The sequence below is a fragment of the Amblyomma maculatum genome, chromosome 8, assembly GCF_055883805.1.
Source record: "Amblyomma maculatum isolate TAMU_Amacu chromosome 8, ASM5588380v1, whole genome shotgun sequence".
Classification (NCBI taxonomy): domain Eukaryota; kingdom Metazoa; phylum Arthropoda; class Arachnida; order Ixodida; family Ixodidae; genus Amblyomma; species Amblyomma maculatum.
Window position 1 is genome coordinate 43,919,771 of NC_139351.1, and position 17,651 is coordinate 43,937,421.

Consider the following 17,651-nt stretch of genomic DNA (forward strand, 5'->3'; position numbering starts at 1 on the left):
CCAACTATTCGATGACTTGCTCACAGCATACACACCAACTTGCCTTTTAGTATGATCTCCTAGTTCACAAGAGCTGCCACCTGATGAGTCAGAGAAAACCACATCTCTTTAATAGCACGGGTAAAAACACAGCACCCCTGAAGTGGGTAAACTTCAACTACAGGGAGAAACTGAGCGCATCTCTTGTCACTGACTAGGTGAACATTAGTGAGAACTGTTTAACAAGAAACGACATGGAACACAAAAAAGACAGAAGCAGAGGCAGACAAACCCAGTGGTCAGTTTGTCTGCCTCTACTGCACTCGCATTTTCATGCGACGCTTTTCCCCGAGACACAAAATTTTTTCTTGTATTTTCTTGTTCCAAATGATGCCTCAGACATAAGCGCACATGAATTATCCTCTAAATTACTCCTATAATTGCTAAATAATTCATAACTGAATTTGTTTTTGATGCTGCTTTGCTATCAGTTTGGCAACTGAACAATGGCTACATTAATGCGTTAATCGTGTTCAGGTCACGATAGGAATGCAAAAAAACTTCACTTTAATCGCTGATAGATAGTTTTTAGTTTTTACTCACAGCAGTGCTTGTGCTCAGCCGCTTCAAGAGTTGAATAACAAAAGATGACTTATCAGAGATTCGACAGCAGTTTTACAAGTTGTTTGTTAAAAATTACTTAGCAGCCGTAGACAACCAACAAGTGGTGGTCCAGGTAAATTAAAGTTTCACACGTTGGTACCGAAAAAAGAATGGAACTAAAATGAGGTGCCTGTAGTAGTCCTTTAAAAATTAATTAGCATTTGTCAATAAATGAGAGGGCTAATGAGCAAGCACCGCAGAGGACAGTGCAACACTGTAGAAACACACCACCTGCAGCATACTTGCTTGCAGCACTGGACATGTTTGCTAAGAGCGCTTCACAAACCGTCCATAAATATATAAAAAAAGAAGTTCTTTCAGTCTCAGAATGGCTAGTCTTCATCACTCCACGAGTCTGGCATGCCGTCCCGATGATCGTCCAAGGCCCGCTCCCGGTCACCGCACGATGTCCAGCACAAGATTGTGCGGTCATTTGCACCACTGAATGCCTCCAGGGTTTCGTTGGAGATGACCACACAGTTTGCCTGGCCAAAGTGGGCCCCAGCCAGTGACCGCAATGGCTGCTTCTTGGTCAGGTCCATCACAAGAAGGCAGTGGCCCGAAGGCAGCAGCGCCACCTCCTGGGTGGCGGACATCTGCGTGGTTGTGCTGAAAGTGCACAAATGAGAGGCACCCTTCTTAGGAGCCCACATATTTATTTATTTATATATTTTTAACCTCAAGGTATATATACAGATACATTTCAGAGGGGAGGGGCAAACATTTACAACAAAAAGAGCAGACGATAAGAACACTAAGTGCAAAGAACAAAACCAAACAAAACGAAAAATCCCACAACAAACGCAAGCAGTGAGATATAATAGACCACAAAGAATGAAATTAAAGAACAGAAATAAAAATGAAATAACGCACAAATTCAAATAAAATGAGGGGTACATTAGAGTACTAATACGTTAGTCATTGCAGTCTTGAAAATGTTCAGTCATTTATGGATGCACAAGGAAGGTTGAAAACAGGTTATTCCAGCCATTACTCATCTGAATAAAGAATGAGCGTTATCATGTTGATGTATGGTAGTGTGGTATGCTGACTTTATGCGTGTGATCACGACTAGAAAATAGATTCCCGAACGGTTTTGGTGTGCATATTCCAATGAATTTTGTTTTCTCGCACAAAACACTTGCACTGTGGTCGCTTCACAGACGAAGTTCATTCACACACTTTCCCAAGGCATTTATGCAGTAGGACGAATTAAAATAGTTTAAGTTCAATTCTTTGATAGCATGTTCAATCAGACACCACTGCTTGGTTGCCATTTGAGCGACCACAAACCACGGCAACCCCATGCAACAGCTCTTTTCATGGCACTGTCAAGAAGAAAAATTTTGTAGAGCTGATATCAGTGGCTCACACATTGCAATGGGGTAAATGTCCACGACTCTGCACAGTTTCCCAGTGGTCTCAGTTTACAGGCCTGGCCAATTAATTTAAAACCCTTAGCGTGACCGAGCGCCAGCTCTTTTCAAGCTGCAAGGCAAATGGGGCTTTCCCACTCACCCGCCGCTGCCACACTCCAGATGCAGCAGGCATAATGGCTTGCACCTAAAGGCTTTCATGACTGCAGAGTAACTGACATCAAATCATCAAGTAGTCGGGAAACACGCATGGAGAGGGGGGAGGGATCGAGTGCACAACATGGACATACCAGAACATGGATCCCTGGACGAGTGGAAGCAATAAGCCTTGCAGGTTGCAATAAGCCTTGCAGCAATAAGCCTGATCTGTTCAGCTGGGAAAGGGCCTGTTTTTTGAGAGCAGCTCTTTGGCGCACTTTCCTGCGTTTCGCGTCATCGTCGGCCTCGTAACCAGCTCTGCCCCCATTTCAGCTCCCCAGCTCAGCCCCCTTCTTCCTCCGTGGCGGCGACTGCGCATGTTATCTGATTGCTGCGTGCACTTCTGCCACCCCCGTTCGCCGCTGTCTATACCCCCTCCTCTTCCTGCGTGGAGGCGAGGGTGTTCTCCAGTTGCTGAAGAGCTGGCTCGCTATCAGCAGATTATGGTGCATGCGTCCCAAGCTGAAATGCAGAGCCACGTTGTCTTCGCTCGCTAGCGGCGTCAGCAGCATCAGTCAGTCGCTGCTATCTCTTCGCCACCCAATGTTCCTATGGGCCAACGCGCTACCTCCCGCAACCTCCCAGTAACTTAATTGCTCTCTTCGTTTCTCCGACCACAAAGCTTCCTTCAGTCAAGAACTGTTAGAGGAGTGTTTTTTGAAGGAATATGTGTGAAAAAAAAGAGTCGGCAAATTGTATATATATGTCTTGCTCGAAAATTTTACCTCAATCTATCAAAAACGTGAAACAGCTGATGAGCTGCACTCAAGTGTCGAATTGCGAAGGAACGTAATCGTCGGCAGTTTTTTTTTTACCTTTTTTTTTCTCTCGACAAAGATATCAAAGACAGAGATGCATCTCCAAAAGCCTCACTCTCTGGCACTCTTCCTCTCTCATTATGCAGCAGCTTCAGTGCCTGATCACCCCAATGCCTCACAAATTTGCACAGAAGGAATCCCTTAAAGGGCCACTGTCCAGGGAATGACCTTCTAAGCAAAGGAGTCCAGTGCTTCGATCAGGTACCAGAGATAGTCTGTGCAAAATCCTACAGCGATACGCGTGCCGCAAAGCAACTAAAATACAAATCAAAACTCTCTCTTCCTACCCTTCGGGAAACCAGCTTCCCCGTCCGCTACGAGCCGCAAGACTGACGTCTGAGTAGTAAACGACATCCATTGGTCAGTCTCGCTGACTGATGGGTAAATGATGGGCGCACACCAATAATTGTGTCCACCGCTCACTGCGCACTTTTCACACGCCACGGCCGGAATGATTGCAGCGGCGTGCACTCCTTCACCCGTTTTTTTTTTCCGCACACGCAGGAACGGGAGGAGAGAAACATGATAGAATCAGGTGGTTGCGGTAGCTGTAACTGCGTTATAAATTAATCTTCAAAAACATTTTGGAGCCTTGCGTTCTGGGGCCGAAGTCTCACAGTCACCGGGGAATAAAATATTTTCGACCAGAGGGTGGACAGTGGGCCTTTAAAGGGGCATGACTTTGAAATCACAAAAACGAACAAAGAAATTGACAAAACAACAGTGATTTACCTCTAGCTGAGCACAAGTTTTATGTCTGAAAGCTAGAAGTATTTTGCACTAAATAGTCTTAGTTAGCCCTATTAGGCTAAGGTAAGCCTAATCCAGCCTAATTGAACTTAGGAAGGTGTAACCACGGCCAATGTGTGTATAGAGAGCAACATACCATCGTAATGGGTTTTTGTAGACCTTAAAGCTAAGCTAGGCCCATTAGCCTAAGGCAGGCATTACTTACATTAATCAATCAAATACATTAACACTTCATTTCTTCACCTGTGATTTATAAGGGATTAATTAGTATTATTTAGGCCAGGGGTTCTCAAACTGTTTTACTTGGAGGAACCCCAAAAGCCTTCCATAAGTTCCAGGGAACCCCTCCCCCCCCTCCGCTTTAACTTACCGGCAATGTTGTCGAGTGCATTTTTGCAAAGAGTTGCAAAGGTTAAATGTTTATTGCACAGATTAATACAAATACTAATGTAACGGGTGATTAATACTAATGTGATTAATACAAATACTGATGCTTGGCCGGATTCATCGAGCTGTTAGCCAAAACCTCGCAGCATATAACACATTGCGGATTTCCTCCACTTTGCGTAAAGCCGTATGCAAGATAGCTGCTATCGTACAATCTCCCTTTTGCTTTCTGGCTCATGATGCTAGGGCGAAAGTACTGCGTGTTAAGATCCAGTTGCTACCTCGGCGACATAACGAGCTTCTTTTTGCTTGTCTAGGCTTGGCTTGGCTTCGCGACGGCGGCGTGGTTAGTGCCATCTTGCGATGACATACAGAAGTGCCTATAAAAACGCATGGCCTCCGAAATTAGGTCCGCGCGAGTGTTTCAGAAACACGCGCGCAGACGTGATCTCGGAGGCCACGGAAATGGGTAGGATTGTAATTCGATCGTACGGAAAAAGACGTCCACTGTCAACTCCTGCTATTGCGGGCGTGACACGCAAGATTGTTTTTTGAGGCTACGAAGAGTAAAAATTAGCTTTAATGAACCAAGTGCTGTTTGGTTTGCGCGCGTACACTAAAAATGAACCTGGAACGGGGATCGGCCGGTGCGGGTTCTCGCGGAACACAAGAATACAGCCCGCGGAACCCAGTTTGAGAACACCTGATTTAGGCCTTAATATATTTGACATTGACTTTGGTCATAATAGACATGGGCACTCATAGAATGTGATGGTATCACGAAATTGCCATAGCAACACTCAGGTGGACAGATTCCAGACTCTAGAAATCGGCCAAAATCCATGATGTTAGCCAAGAAGTGCTTTCCCATTATTATTTGTACTCGCTTGCATGTCTGCTTCGATGCAGTAGAGAAGTTTCATTTCCTAAATCCCCAGAATGTACTAAAGAACAGTTTTGTAGCCAAAATTGAGATGAAATTTTTCAACATCATTTTCATTAAGCTCAAAATTTTCATGGAATTCGAACGTGAAGTATAATAATGATTGCTGAAGGGGACCTAGAAAAGATATGTATGACAGTATTCCAAAGTACAAAACGTGAAGGGATGGTCACTCGGAGCATTCAAGTGAAATTTAAAAAATTTAAAGGCTCTGCATTGACCCTATAATCACAAATAATCTTAAATAAGTGGTCCTGACAAAAGTTCGAAACCGATTAGGGCGGCACCTCATCACACGTTCGCAGTCACCTTCTACTTGCCCTTTCATTGGGCGCTCCCGAGAGATACTGGCGATACAGGGCACAGTGTGATGCTGCCACAAACTGCTTTATTTTCCTCTTGCATGTTGGTGTGAGTGGAGTACAGAGGGGGCAGCGGAGGAACATCATTTCTGATTGACAATACTCCGGTGCTAGTGAAGCTAGTTTTTGTACTAGAAGGCATAACCCCCGAACAAGGCTTCCATGCACTACGCAAAGAACAGCTATGAAACCGTGCTTCATATTAAGGTGAATTTATACCGTATATTTTGTTTAGTATTGATCATGATCACACAGGCAGAAATTGACCATGCCCAGGACTATTATTTACAATGCACAAATGCTACTCCTAAAAACGTCCCGAGCAATATTTCACTAGAGCCTTGCCAACTGACCCAGTATTCTAAATAAACAGTGCCTTTAGATGTCAAGAGAATGTCACTGCAAAATTCATTTTTCTCTTTCTTTGTTGCTGGCAAAGTTCACCAAGTATAAATAAATGGCTTGTGTTGAAAGAATTTGCTTGCTCAAATCTCTCATCAATTACAGTGTAAGTATAAAGTACCGCAAGAAAAGTTAAAGAAATACAAAACAAGCATATATGCCCCGCAGGCACAAGTAAAATACTGGTGGGTAGCGGTTAAAAATTACAGATTTAGCAAGCAGCATGCCAGGACTGGACACAAAAAAGTATACGTAGTTCAACTTGGCTGAACATAGTTACAAACCTAAGTTCTATAGGCCTCGCGCTGGGCTCCATGAAGATGATTGTCAAATTCAGCATGATGCTTGCGACTGCGCAGACATTGACGGCCTAACACTACACAAACCATGGCTAGACTGATGAAACGAGCCTTAGTTAAGCAGCTTATATATCCTCTCTAGCAGCTGCAATGTGGCAGCACAAGCAGGGGTTTATAACAGCAGTGAGCGGGAGCAGCTCGTGGTCATGTGATTACGAGACATCTCTCGCGTTTCGGCTGGCAACGAGATGAAGGAGCAAGCGCGCAAAGCAACTGTGACGGGATGCAGATCAAGCTGGTCCCAGCGCAATACGTACTTTGCTCATATAAATGGCCCTGGAGGGTGTCAGCAGCAGAACTATGCCCCAAAATATATAACCTTCCCCATTGATTAAGCATGACCACTACGCCTAGTCCTCATATACCCATAAAATGACACAAAATTTTCAAGGTTCAAATCAGGCTTTTTTGATGCGTTACTTTCAAAATATGTTGTCAATAAAGCAACACAGCTTATTAACCAAAAACGTTTTTGCTTGCATAAAAAAATCCAAGCGAAAATCAACACTTGAATCTGCATATTAGAACCTTCCACAAAGTGCTGACCCAATTATTAAAACAGCACGAATACCTGTGTTCATTTTGCATGCCTCACTACGTATCACTCTACGCAAGACTTCTGATTTCAGTGCATAATTTTCCTCCATCATTATAACCACTGCAGGCCAAGGCTTCACCCATTTCCCTCTAATTAACCTAGTCCTGTGCTAGCTGCATCCACTTACTTCTTAAGCTTATCCACCCACCTAATTTTTTGCCATCCTTTGCTATGCTTTCCTTTCTTTGGTATCCGATTTGTTACCCTAAGCGACCATCGGTTATCCTCTCTTCGAAATACATGTTCTCCTCATGCCCGTTTCTTCCCCATACATTTCTGTAGAAATTGCGCATTGTACAACTGAGATTACCCAGTGTTCAGCTTTCCCAGCTTGTAGCAAAAATGCGAACGCAGCCCCTGAAAGATATGAAGCCGAAAATAAGGTAAACACATGAGGTGAGTGGTAAAGTGCTCAGAAATAATGAAATCCAAGAAGCACAGGAAAAAAAAATCCAATGGTGCACGCAGCCTCTCACGTGCGAAGAATGTGTAAGCCTGCCCAATTTTGGGTGTGGCCCACCTGAACATGGAAGTCATCACTGAAATTTCCAGTCACCGAGAGCCGCGCTGATGTGTGTGTGTGCTGTCACCTGCCTAGAGAATGAGCCTCGGTCTAACCTCTTTGCTATATCGCCTTTAACACTCACTCACTCCCATCGTCACTGCCACAGATTTTGCTTTTTGCTTGATTTTTTGTGCTTCTCAAAGGCAAATTTGAGGAAATTAAAGCTCTTCACCATGTTTGTCAGAACCAAAAATTCGAGAGTCCAGACGGCCAATACTTATAACCTGTGGACAGACGCTTTCTGTACGTTTTTACTGCGGACACTATCTTGAATACCCAGATGTGTGTACGATCATCTGAAGCCCCGCATCAAATAAGCCAGTTGGACGTATCCGTGCGGCGCAAGAATTGCGCTCCTTACTCATCGTGTAAGGGTCCAGATAGATTCGATTCCCATCTCACCCACTCATCTGAAACGAGTAGCCCGTGTTGGCATTGCCTGCTGCTTCGACTTTGTAACAAGGTCTCGTGACGCCGCACAATCGGAAGGCCAGTCAATGCACGGCCATATAACCTGCCACCTGCCAGAGCCACGAGGACCAATACGGGTTGTGTGGTCAAACATTTTCTATGCTCACTTTCTGTGCACACTTTCTACAGGTGCCTTTTGCACCATGAGCCTACCAATTTTTCCGCAATAAAAGGTAATTTTGAGAGTAAGATTTTATGTCACAAGCTTTCCGTGAAGCCTTCACATACAATAGGGTTCCGATAATGCAATGGCTGCGCGGATTTATTTGAAATCTTCAAAAGGCCCTTCAGAACCTGTTTAAAGCCATTTAGTCAACAGACTTCAGCACATCACAACCAACTCACCTGCAACAGGCTAGTCCAATGTGTGCTCTGCTCAAGGTCCGAAGCGCTACGTCCCACAGTTTGACCTGGCCGCCTTTTTCCATGGAGAGAAGCTCCAAGCCATCGGGCAAGAAAGTCAGAGAAGTGGTGCTGATCTTGTGCCCTTGGAGGGTGGCGAGGGCGCCACGCGCGCACAGGACGTCCCACAGCTTCACCTGCACACTCAACAAAGTCCGCCGACATGTCTTCTTTGCGCAGCCTCTTTAAGCCTAAAATTACTGCAACAGGAAGACGTGGGAGGAGGAACGTGCTTTATATTAATAATAGGTCCAGATATGGGCTGCAAAACTCAGAACCCATGAATCTTCTTGGCCAATAGCGAGGACACTGGATCTCAAGTGGTAGTGTAATATCTAATGCTACCCGTAACTTTGTACACCTTGCACAACTCACCGCACCATCCCTGGAGCCGGAGGCCAAAAGTCCGGGAACATGCGGACTCCAGCGGACTGTGAGGACACTGCCCAGGTGTCCCCTCAACTGCTGGCACTTGCTGCCAGTACGGATGTCGAAGAGCACCACCCACGGTTTCTTGGATCCCACTGTGAATGCAAGCAGTGATACATACGGTGTTTGTGTCGGCACATGATAGTCATAGTTATTTACGTACCATATAACTAACTAACATGCGGTGTCTTCACAGCGCGGGGCACGTAAGCACTGGAGCGAACTCTGGCCTATACTTTCAGACACCATCATGGGGCTACAGCTGCTACACATACACCCTGGAGAAACAACTTCCCGTGTACAGTTCTAAACAAAATTTACAGGATACAGGTGAGTGAGAAAAAAGAACCTAAGGGATCCGCAAGTATCCTTATTAGGAGCGGGTGCAATAGCATTGCCTTAGAACATTAGGCACTGTTTAAAAGTAATAGTATTAAATAGTTAATAATTAGCATACCTCACTCATTAGCAGTGCTAATTAGTATTGTCATAGTGTTACAACAAAACCACTTGTTACAGGTTCATAAAAATTAATTCCCAAATGAAACATCCTTTCACTCCTTTCTCCACTCCTCTCTCCCCTCCCTCCCTCGCATTCCTTCTTCAGAAACAAAAACTTATTAAAACCCTGCCAGTGATGACCGCACTGCGTTCACAAAGACATTTCTCCTTGTTGAAGTGTTGACTTGGCTTGCAAGCTGAGGCACCCCCTCTACCCTTGTTCTGTGCTCTTCCATTCTTTGTAGCCACCTTCTTCCTCTCGTTCTGCCCTAGTAGTGCGAAGTGAAACAGCTAAGTAGTAGAGCTGTACAGAAGGGACGCTTGGTAGTAGTAAATGTGGCCCTAATTTCAACTAAGTGTTAGTGTAATAATATGTGGCCACCGTCTACATTACAGCATGAGGCAGCTCTGTACAGCCTCTCAACCATCACACCGAATGGATGCTCGGTGTGATGGTTGCCATGTCAGAAGGTATTGTGTGATGTCGCAAACTCCATCAACCAATCAGAATTCAGCTGCGTCACAGTCCAACTGCCACATAAACTCATCCGAACTGTGATTGCTCAGCACGGCGTGAGACATGAGATAATGTCACCTCTCTGAACCAATCACGGATTTTTGTGATAGACACAGAACGCCCCCGGCTGTCATGCAAGCCAGGTGCCCCATATATGTGCAGGTGTAAGGAGGGCGACATACGTTTTGTTGGTATCAATGCCAGAATATTGGGTCGCGAGAGAGTGCCGCAATAAACGTTTTTCCCAGGCACACGCATCTTGCGCACTCTTTCTGCGATCCTAGTGCATGTGTTCTTGACATGCGCACAAAATGGAGCTTTTCGCGAACGATTCACACTGACAACAAATTTCAGAGCCGCAACATGTGAGGTGACCAGATAACACTGCCCCTTCTATCACTGCATATAGACAGATTTTTTACCCTCACACACAGGCTGCTAGAGCGCTCCTGCTCTCGACACCAGGCATCATCTGAGGGGCGCGCGTGGACAGGGGACTGCAAGGTCGCGCGGGCACCCCGCTTTGAGTGCGTGTATGCGTGTTTGTGAGTCACCGTTCTTCAATTCTGTTGTTCACACGCTCTACCACCTATGCATGTAGGTGTGTGCTGTGCATCGCCTCATACATTTGTCCCTGTTCTACGGAGTGCTACAGCGATCTCAAGCGTGCTGTAATAAGCGAGGGTAGTCAGCCATGCAGGATACAAACTGTAAATTGCCGTTTATGTGCAGCAGTGACTTGTTTCTTCTTTTTTTTTTCTCTGTGTGTGTGGGGGGGGGGGGAAGGGGAGGGGGCTGCCCTTCACATGTGAGATATTCACGTTTTTTTCCTAATTTTTGATTTTGCGCACAAGGATGTAGATTTTTGAACCTGAACCTGGTGTCAGATTTAACCGGATCGAAGAGCCTCGCACTGAAGTTTGTTTAGGCGAAATGTGGGTTTCCGGCCAACAATGGTTCGTCTTTGACTTTCGTTTTTCCTTTAAGGGAATGCATAGGTTCAATCACAGAAGCGGCAGCCACGCTTCGATGAAGAGGAAGCTAAAGCGCCCGTGTAGTGTGCGACATCGGCACACGTTAAAGAACTCCAGACAGTCAATAAATTTCCAGAGCACTACAATGCGGCGTGTTTCATGGCTGATGCCGCTTTTGGAGGCTAAAATTCATATACTATATGAAAACTACGTTGTATGTAGCTCCAGCTTTCATTTCTTTGTTGCTGTTTCTTTGGCATATGCATGAATGTACACGTGAGGGCATAAGTAAATGGAGTATGCTTTTCCGTTCAAATTAAATCATGAATTCTGCACTGCAGATAACAAAACAATATTGTTCAAAAAAAAAGGGCACTGGCGTCCACTACCGCAGCGCATATACTACCAAGACTGCTAGTTTCAATTATGCAACACATGAAAAACGGTGGATGAAAAAAACGTGCTCAGTTTACTTTTGTCCGGACCGGTACGTGAAGGATATAAAAAGATACATTATGCTTAACATGTAGGCGCAACAGTTTCATAGGCGCTGTAAAGTTCCTGGGATAAAAAAAATAATCCTAATGCGGCGGTGTTCATAAATAAAGCGCAACGAAATTTGCTTGCCATTAGCTTGTTAAGTCAGATGAACATAAATAGATAATTTGTTGAAGTGACTGGCACACCACGCGAACAACAACACAGCCTAACTGCTGAGGTTCAAAATGGCTGGCAGGAAGGAAGAAGAGCGCATTGGAGCGCCCGAAGCATATCACGTGCGATCCCGCAATCGGAACGCATCGCTGCCCTGATTTGTTCTGCGCTCGTGAGCTGAAGATATTCTTTTTCCTCGATGGGAAAATATGTTAGTTATACCGCTCACTTTAAACTGAAAGTGATTCACTCTAAGAAAGAAGGAAAAAGAGTGGCTGGACGAAATTTCGGCGTTGACGAAAAATGTGTACGGCGATGGTGCTCCCAAGAGGATGCCCTCAGGAAAACAAATGTTCGGAGGCGCGCTTTCCGAGCGAAACAGAGCATGTTTCCGGAAGTTGAAGACTCACTTCTCGAGTACGTGACTGAGACGCGGAGCAAGGGCTTTGCTGTTTCGACTAAGACATCGCGCATGAAAGCGCTAGACATTGCACAGAGCAAGGGGATTGCGGTTACCATGTTTAAAGCCAGCAATGGGTGGATTTCGCGCTTCATGAAGTGAAAAAACCTGTCCAATCGCCATCGCACGACGATGTGTCAACGTCTACCCGAGGAGTACGGTGAAAAGCTTCTGCAGTTCCACAAGTTTGTTATCAACAAGCGCAGAGAACATGAGCACCTTCTCTCAGATTGGTAACACCGATCAAACCCCGCTTTGGTTTGACGGACCCCAGAATGTGACAGTCGAGGCGAAGGGGAAGAAGAGCGTGCGTGTGCTCACATCAGGAAGCGAAAGGCAGCGATGCACGGTCATGCTTTGCATCACAGCGGATGGTCGAAAACTACCGCCTTACGCAGTTTTTAAGTGGAAACGTCTACCTGCGGAGAAATTTCCTGATGGCATCTTTGTTCATGCGCAGGACAAAGGATGGATGACGGATGAGCTGGTGACAGACTGGTTGAAGTGTGTTTGGGAGAAGCGACCAGGGGCGAATTTGCGATGCATTCTCTACTCGTCCTAGACAGCTTCAGGGGGCGCCTGACAGAGAGCGTGCGGCAACAGCTCCGCGCATCTAACAAGGACTTGGCCGAGTGGAGGCATGACCGGCATGCTTCAGCCGCTGGACGTCTCCGTAAACCGCCCTTTTAAGTGTGAATTCCACCGTGCGTACAGTGAGTTGATGGCAACGGCCCTCCACCAGAAGTCTCCAACCGGCCGACTGAAACGGGCATCGCTTGTGGTCGTTTGCCACTGGATACTCGAAGCGTGGGCCACGGTTTCTTTCGAGACTGTGGAAAAAAGTTTCAAGGCGACAGGGATATGAAACAGGCTGGACGGTACGGAAGATGACCTCATCTGGGACAAGGACGAGCCTGAAGTCCCGATGAGTTCAGAGGAGGAGGACGACGACGACGAGGAGTGATGTTTTGGACACGGGACGAGCCTGAAATCCCGACGAGTTTAGCGGAGGAGGACGAGGAGTTTTTTGACAATAATAAAGGCAGGTACCACCGCAAATCATTTTTTTCGCTGTCTTTTTCCTGATGTAATCGCCGCACCCCCTGATTTTCACTCCAATCTCGGAAAAAAAGTGCGGCCATTACACACGTGTATACGGTAAATCAAAATATGACTGACCCCAGCCGCGTCGAGAAAGTAGTCGACAAATTCACAACACTCTTTCCGCACTGAATGCTACAAGCTTACCCTAACGATGCTGACTGCGAGAGTGGCGGACGACGGTGCTCTGGCCCCGCGCTGCGTCCAGTTGTCGCTAGGCCTACACTGTTTCACACCGAATCCGCAGCGGATGGTGCTTTAGAATTGATCAGCGCTATAGTAAATGGACTAATCATGGGAGCACAGAAAGTGCACTCCCAGATTATGACTAGCAGCTTACCGGTATCGCTCAAGAGGAAAGTAGACAACAGTTGCATCTGACCTGTACTTGGGGCTGGAACGTGGAGGCCAACAAAGAGGGTTCTACTTAAGTTGAGGACAAGGCAGAGGGCTATGGAACGAAAAGTGGTAGGGGCAACGTTAAGAGATAGGAAGCATGCAGAGTGGTCAGAGAAATAACTCAAGTTACTGACATTCTAGTGGAAATCAAGAAGAAATGGGCATGGGCAGGAAATGACTGCGAAGAAAGGATAACTGTTGGTCGCTTAGCCTAACAAACTGGATTCCAAGGGAAGAAAAGCATAGCAGGGGGCGGCAGAAAGTTAGGCGAGCAGATGAGGTTAAGAATTTCGTAGGGGTCAAGTGGTTGCAGCTAGCACAGAACCGGGTAAATTGGAGGAATATAGGAGAGGCCTTCGCCCTGCAGTGGGTATAGTCAGGCTGATGATGATGACGATGACAAATGGTCTGTTCGTGGAGCAGCCTTACTGTCAACCTGTCTCAGAGTAAAAAAAAGACGTAATTTTGCCGATGCCTTAGCAGCGAAGCTAGAGTACGAGATGGAATGAGCTGAGCCACATACTGGCAGCTGGGAGCTGCAAGCAGAAATTATCTTGCATCGAAGTTATCCCCGGAATCTCGTTGCAGATCAGCGATCCTCAGTAAGGGTTTCTTTTTTGCATGAATTTATCCAATCGCATATTTAAGAGATCAGAGTTTAGCATGCTTTTTCTTCCGACGGTGCCTCACAAACTATCCGCCTTGCTGGCAACGGCGTGTTGCAGGAGGTGGTTTAGCTTCTGTTGTGTGCGGAAAGATTGTCGACACAGCATTCAATTTCAACCATCGCCTAGTACTCGCGAGGCCAAACTCTTTTATCAGAACCATCCTGTGTTTGTCGCGAAGCTCTGCTTTCTTAGGATGTCAGTGTTATATCAGTGCATTGTTTTTTGTAGAATCACTCGTGCAGCCAACAACACAAAACTAGCAACCACACATCGTTGCAAAGCAATGAATTAAAGTGTGAGCTGAAACTACAAGACAGTGATTCCAAGATCGTTGTTTGCAAGGAACCTATCGGTCATGCCTGCATCGTCTCAGGCTGCTCCTGAGTAGCACCACCGTCGCCCGACCTCGTGTCAGTAGCACCTGATAGAAATGTACAGGCGACGCCACACCGTACAAGCCGTGCCCAGTGGGGCCGTTGCAATGTCGCCGTCGTCTGCTTGAAAACCCCTTCACGAGTGTGACATCATCAAGCAGAGTGTTGGCCGTAAATATTTCCTGTCTGGCAGCGCCAGTCACAGGTCCGGAGCGCTGCCTTTAAAATTACTTTACGGGAAAACTAAACCGTCCTCAAATATGCTTTTTGAAACACGTAATGTTTACATTGAGAAGAACATCTGATGCAAATTTTGTTGATATCTGTGAGCATCAAGAAATCGCCGGAGTTGACCTTTAAAATTATCCTTTAAAATGCTAAGTGCTCTAGCAACCTGGTTCTCGCTTCGGTTTCAGGTCACAAATACTTGTTAACATACAGTCGTAAGATACCGCCTTATGTGAAAAGGTCACTCGACACAGATATGAAGCCCTGCTTTGACCAAGCTGTCTCAACGTGCCTCCAAGGTTTAGGAGTAGTATGACTCAGGATTCAAGGGTTTTATTACCATCTCAAAAGTGCTGCCAAACTTGATAGCTTCTGCCAATTCAGCCGTGACGTGGTTTTGCGACCACATCCAAACCGCCAACACAGAAAAGGCATGTCTCATAAGTGTAGCTGCTGCACAAGCCTAGAGACTTCAGACATCACACAGAAGCCTAATGACAGAGTGAATCATCTACATAGTGATAATGAACTAAAAATAGATGCTCATTGATTTATTCAGGTATGCGTGAAGTTGCCTCAGAATGGCTAAAAGCTGCTATACCTTTGATAAGCCCGTCCCTGCCCTTTTATGAATGCCTGCCTCGTTTGTCTCGGTGAATGTGACACGAGGCCAATGGATTGAATCCTGTCCAAAACGTCCGCATTTTAATGGTGGAAAAATCCAAATTGAACAGTGTGCGGCGCAATGTCAGTGCAGGGTTCCGAGAACTCCCGGCCGTCTCCATCATTCAAGAGCCCCCTAAACTAAAGCGTCCAGTTTAAGGGATAGTAGTCACAACACACCACCTCCTTCTGTGCAGTTATTTCACAGCCACTGGGGTGTTTGGCTAGGATATAAGAGAGGTTGATGGTGATGCAGCTTTAACGAGGGTGAATGAAGTCTTTCATGCAGGCGTCACACTCACTGCAAAAAGATATCCTTTCTACTTGAGGCACTCCATCTTAAAATACTGTCACTCTGCAAAAGCTGCCTGTGCTTAGGGGAGCCCCGCCTAAAGTTTGGTCTCCACGAGGGGTTGTTGAAGACCCATTTAAAACTGGTGAGCACCCACGGGCACCCAGTGGAAACCTGGTGGGCACACGATGGGCACTCGGTGGGTACCCGCCGGCACAGGGGATCGAACCCCACACCTCCAAAATGCAACCTACATGCTCAAACCATTAGGCCGCCCTTTGTAAACAGATTTCTCTAAAGATGATTTCTCCCATGTGGCCCCCACATTGCATGTGCATTCATGCGTGTGGACGTGTGTGCGCGTATGGGCACAAGTTGGACTCACCAGCCAGCAGGTTGGGCTGCGCGGCTTCCACGTGGTGACAGAAGATGAGCTCGCCGAGGCACACTGAGTCGGCCTGCCGCAACGCATTAGTATCCCATATGTAGATCTTCCCCTCCATGCCCGAAGACGTGAAAAGTCCCGTATCACAGGGGTACCAGTGGACTGATGAGACTGAGAAGACGTGACCCTCATGCCTGCACAGCAGTATGCATTCAGAAAAGCAACCATGTCAAAATGTGCAGAGTGCGGGGTCGTCTAGACATCAGCAAAGCACACATCAAAACATCATTCACATAAATGCAGAAGGCTATAAAATAGACCTACTTTAACGAGGTGAAAAGAAAAACTGCGCCAGAGTTGCCATCTATGCTGACATAACATATAATGAAATATAATGAAGCCTAGACTATACAATAGAAATTGTATGAGGATTTACCTGGGAGGTGTACAATACAAGGTGTAACCCAAAAGTTCTGTGTTCACTTGGTGACGAAGCTAGAGGACATGAAGCATAGCATAGCAAGTCAGCACTCTCGATAATGAGCACCTCCATGAGCTTTAACAAAAGCAGTCTGGTGGAAGATGTGGTACACACATCACTATCACTGCCACTTAATTGCTCAAGGTATTGTGAAAGCAATACTACGCCAGGTCTAACCGCTCGTCGTGTGGTCCGTGGACCCCCTTGCTCCTCGGGGATGAGAAGGCGACGAAGAAGAAATTAAAGAAGACGACGAAGAAGAACGCTTAGTCACCCGCATCTAATGCTTTCGCTCCATATTTGGTTCAGCAGCGTTGAACCCTTCTCATTTTTTACACACGGTTGATAGCAGATGTTTTGTGTTTCAGTCTTTTGTCTACATTGCGTTGGAACGCTATGGTCAGACATTATGAAGCTTAACACACACAAAAAAAAAATAGAATGCGGTACTCATGGTATTATTATCTTTGCATGTTCCAATTTTTGTAACAAAATGGCTTGTGGAGTGCTTATTCCTCTGATATCAGTAATTATGGCCAACGAGAAGCAAACTTTAACATGATGAGAATTATTTGGATGATTGCGGAACGCGGCAAGCTGAAATTCATTAAGTTATGAGGAGTAATACCTACTTCTGTCGAAACGTATGTCAAAGCTGCTGTCTACGTTTACAATAAAGTTTTCTCTTTCTCTCTCTCTACGTTTAAAGCTACATCTTCTTTGTTGTCAGGCCGCCCTGATTTTAAGAGATTTGCTGGCACATTTATACTTTCCGAGCTAATAATATAGTTTGGCCCACGGAGGTGCATCTTCTTTATATCCAGCAGCATATAATCGTGCAGTTCATGAAGCCTATTTTCTATCTCAAGAATAAAATCGCGAAACAGAATATTATCCACAGATACTCTATGCTACCGTTGCTGCCGGGTTCATGAGTATCCAAACGAATGAACTGCTTTTTTTGCACGTTTCGAGCTGTCTTAACTTGTATATACCTCCCTCACACCTCCATATCTTAAGAAGCTCATACCTCCCTAACACCAAAATACTATACTGAGATCGAGCACTTATCGAATGTAAGTAGAATATTGCTTCTTTAGGCCCAAGTGATGGCTTATGTAAAACCATTGTGGACCTCAGGGGCATTGTACTGACCAATCGGTGCTATAATCTGTTTCCTGCACAGAAAATAAAGGAGGAGGCTCGCCGTAGGAAGAGCAAGTCCCAGTTCTTCGAGGTCATCAAGGAAATC

General features: G+C 45.8%; 1 protein-coding gene across 1 annotated transcript; it reads right to left on the reverse strand.

Annotated features, from left to right (window-relative positions):
- Window positions 1-222: 222 nt before the first annotated feature.
- On the reverse strand, window positions 223-17,411 carry LOC146181073 (DNA excision repair protein ERCC-8-like). The gene is made up of 5 exons (XM_084575696.1): window positions 17,404-17,411; window positions 15,919-16,112; window positions 8,649-8,797; window positions 8,217-8,410; window positions 223-1,251 (listed from the first exon to the last, which is right to left on the reverse strand). The coding sequence occupies exons 1-5, from the start codon at window positions 17,409-17,411 to the stop codon at window positions 975-977; spliced, it is 822 nt and encodes a 273-aa protein (XP_084431822.1). The 3' UTR covers window positions 223-974.
- Between the last annotated feature and the right edge of the window lie 240 nt (window positions 17,412-17,651).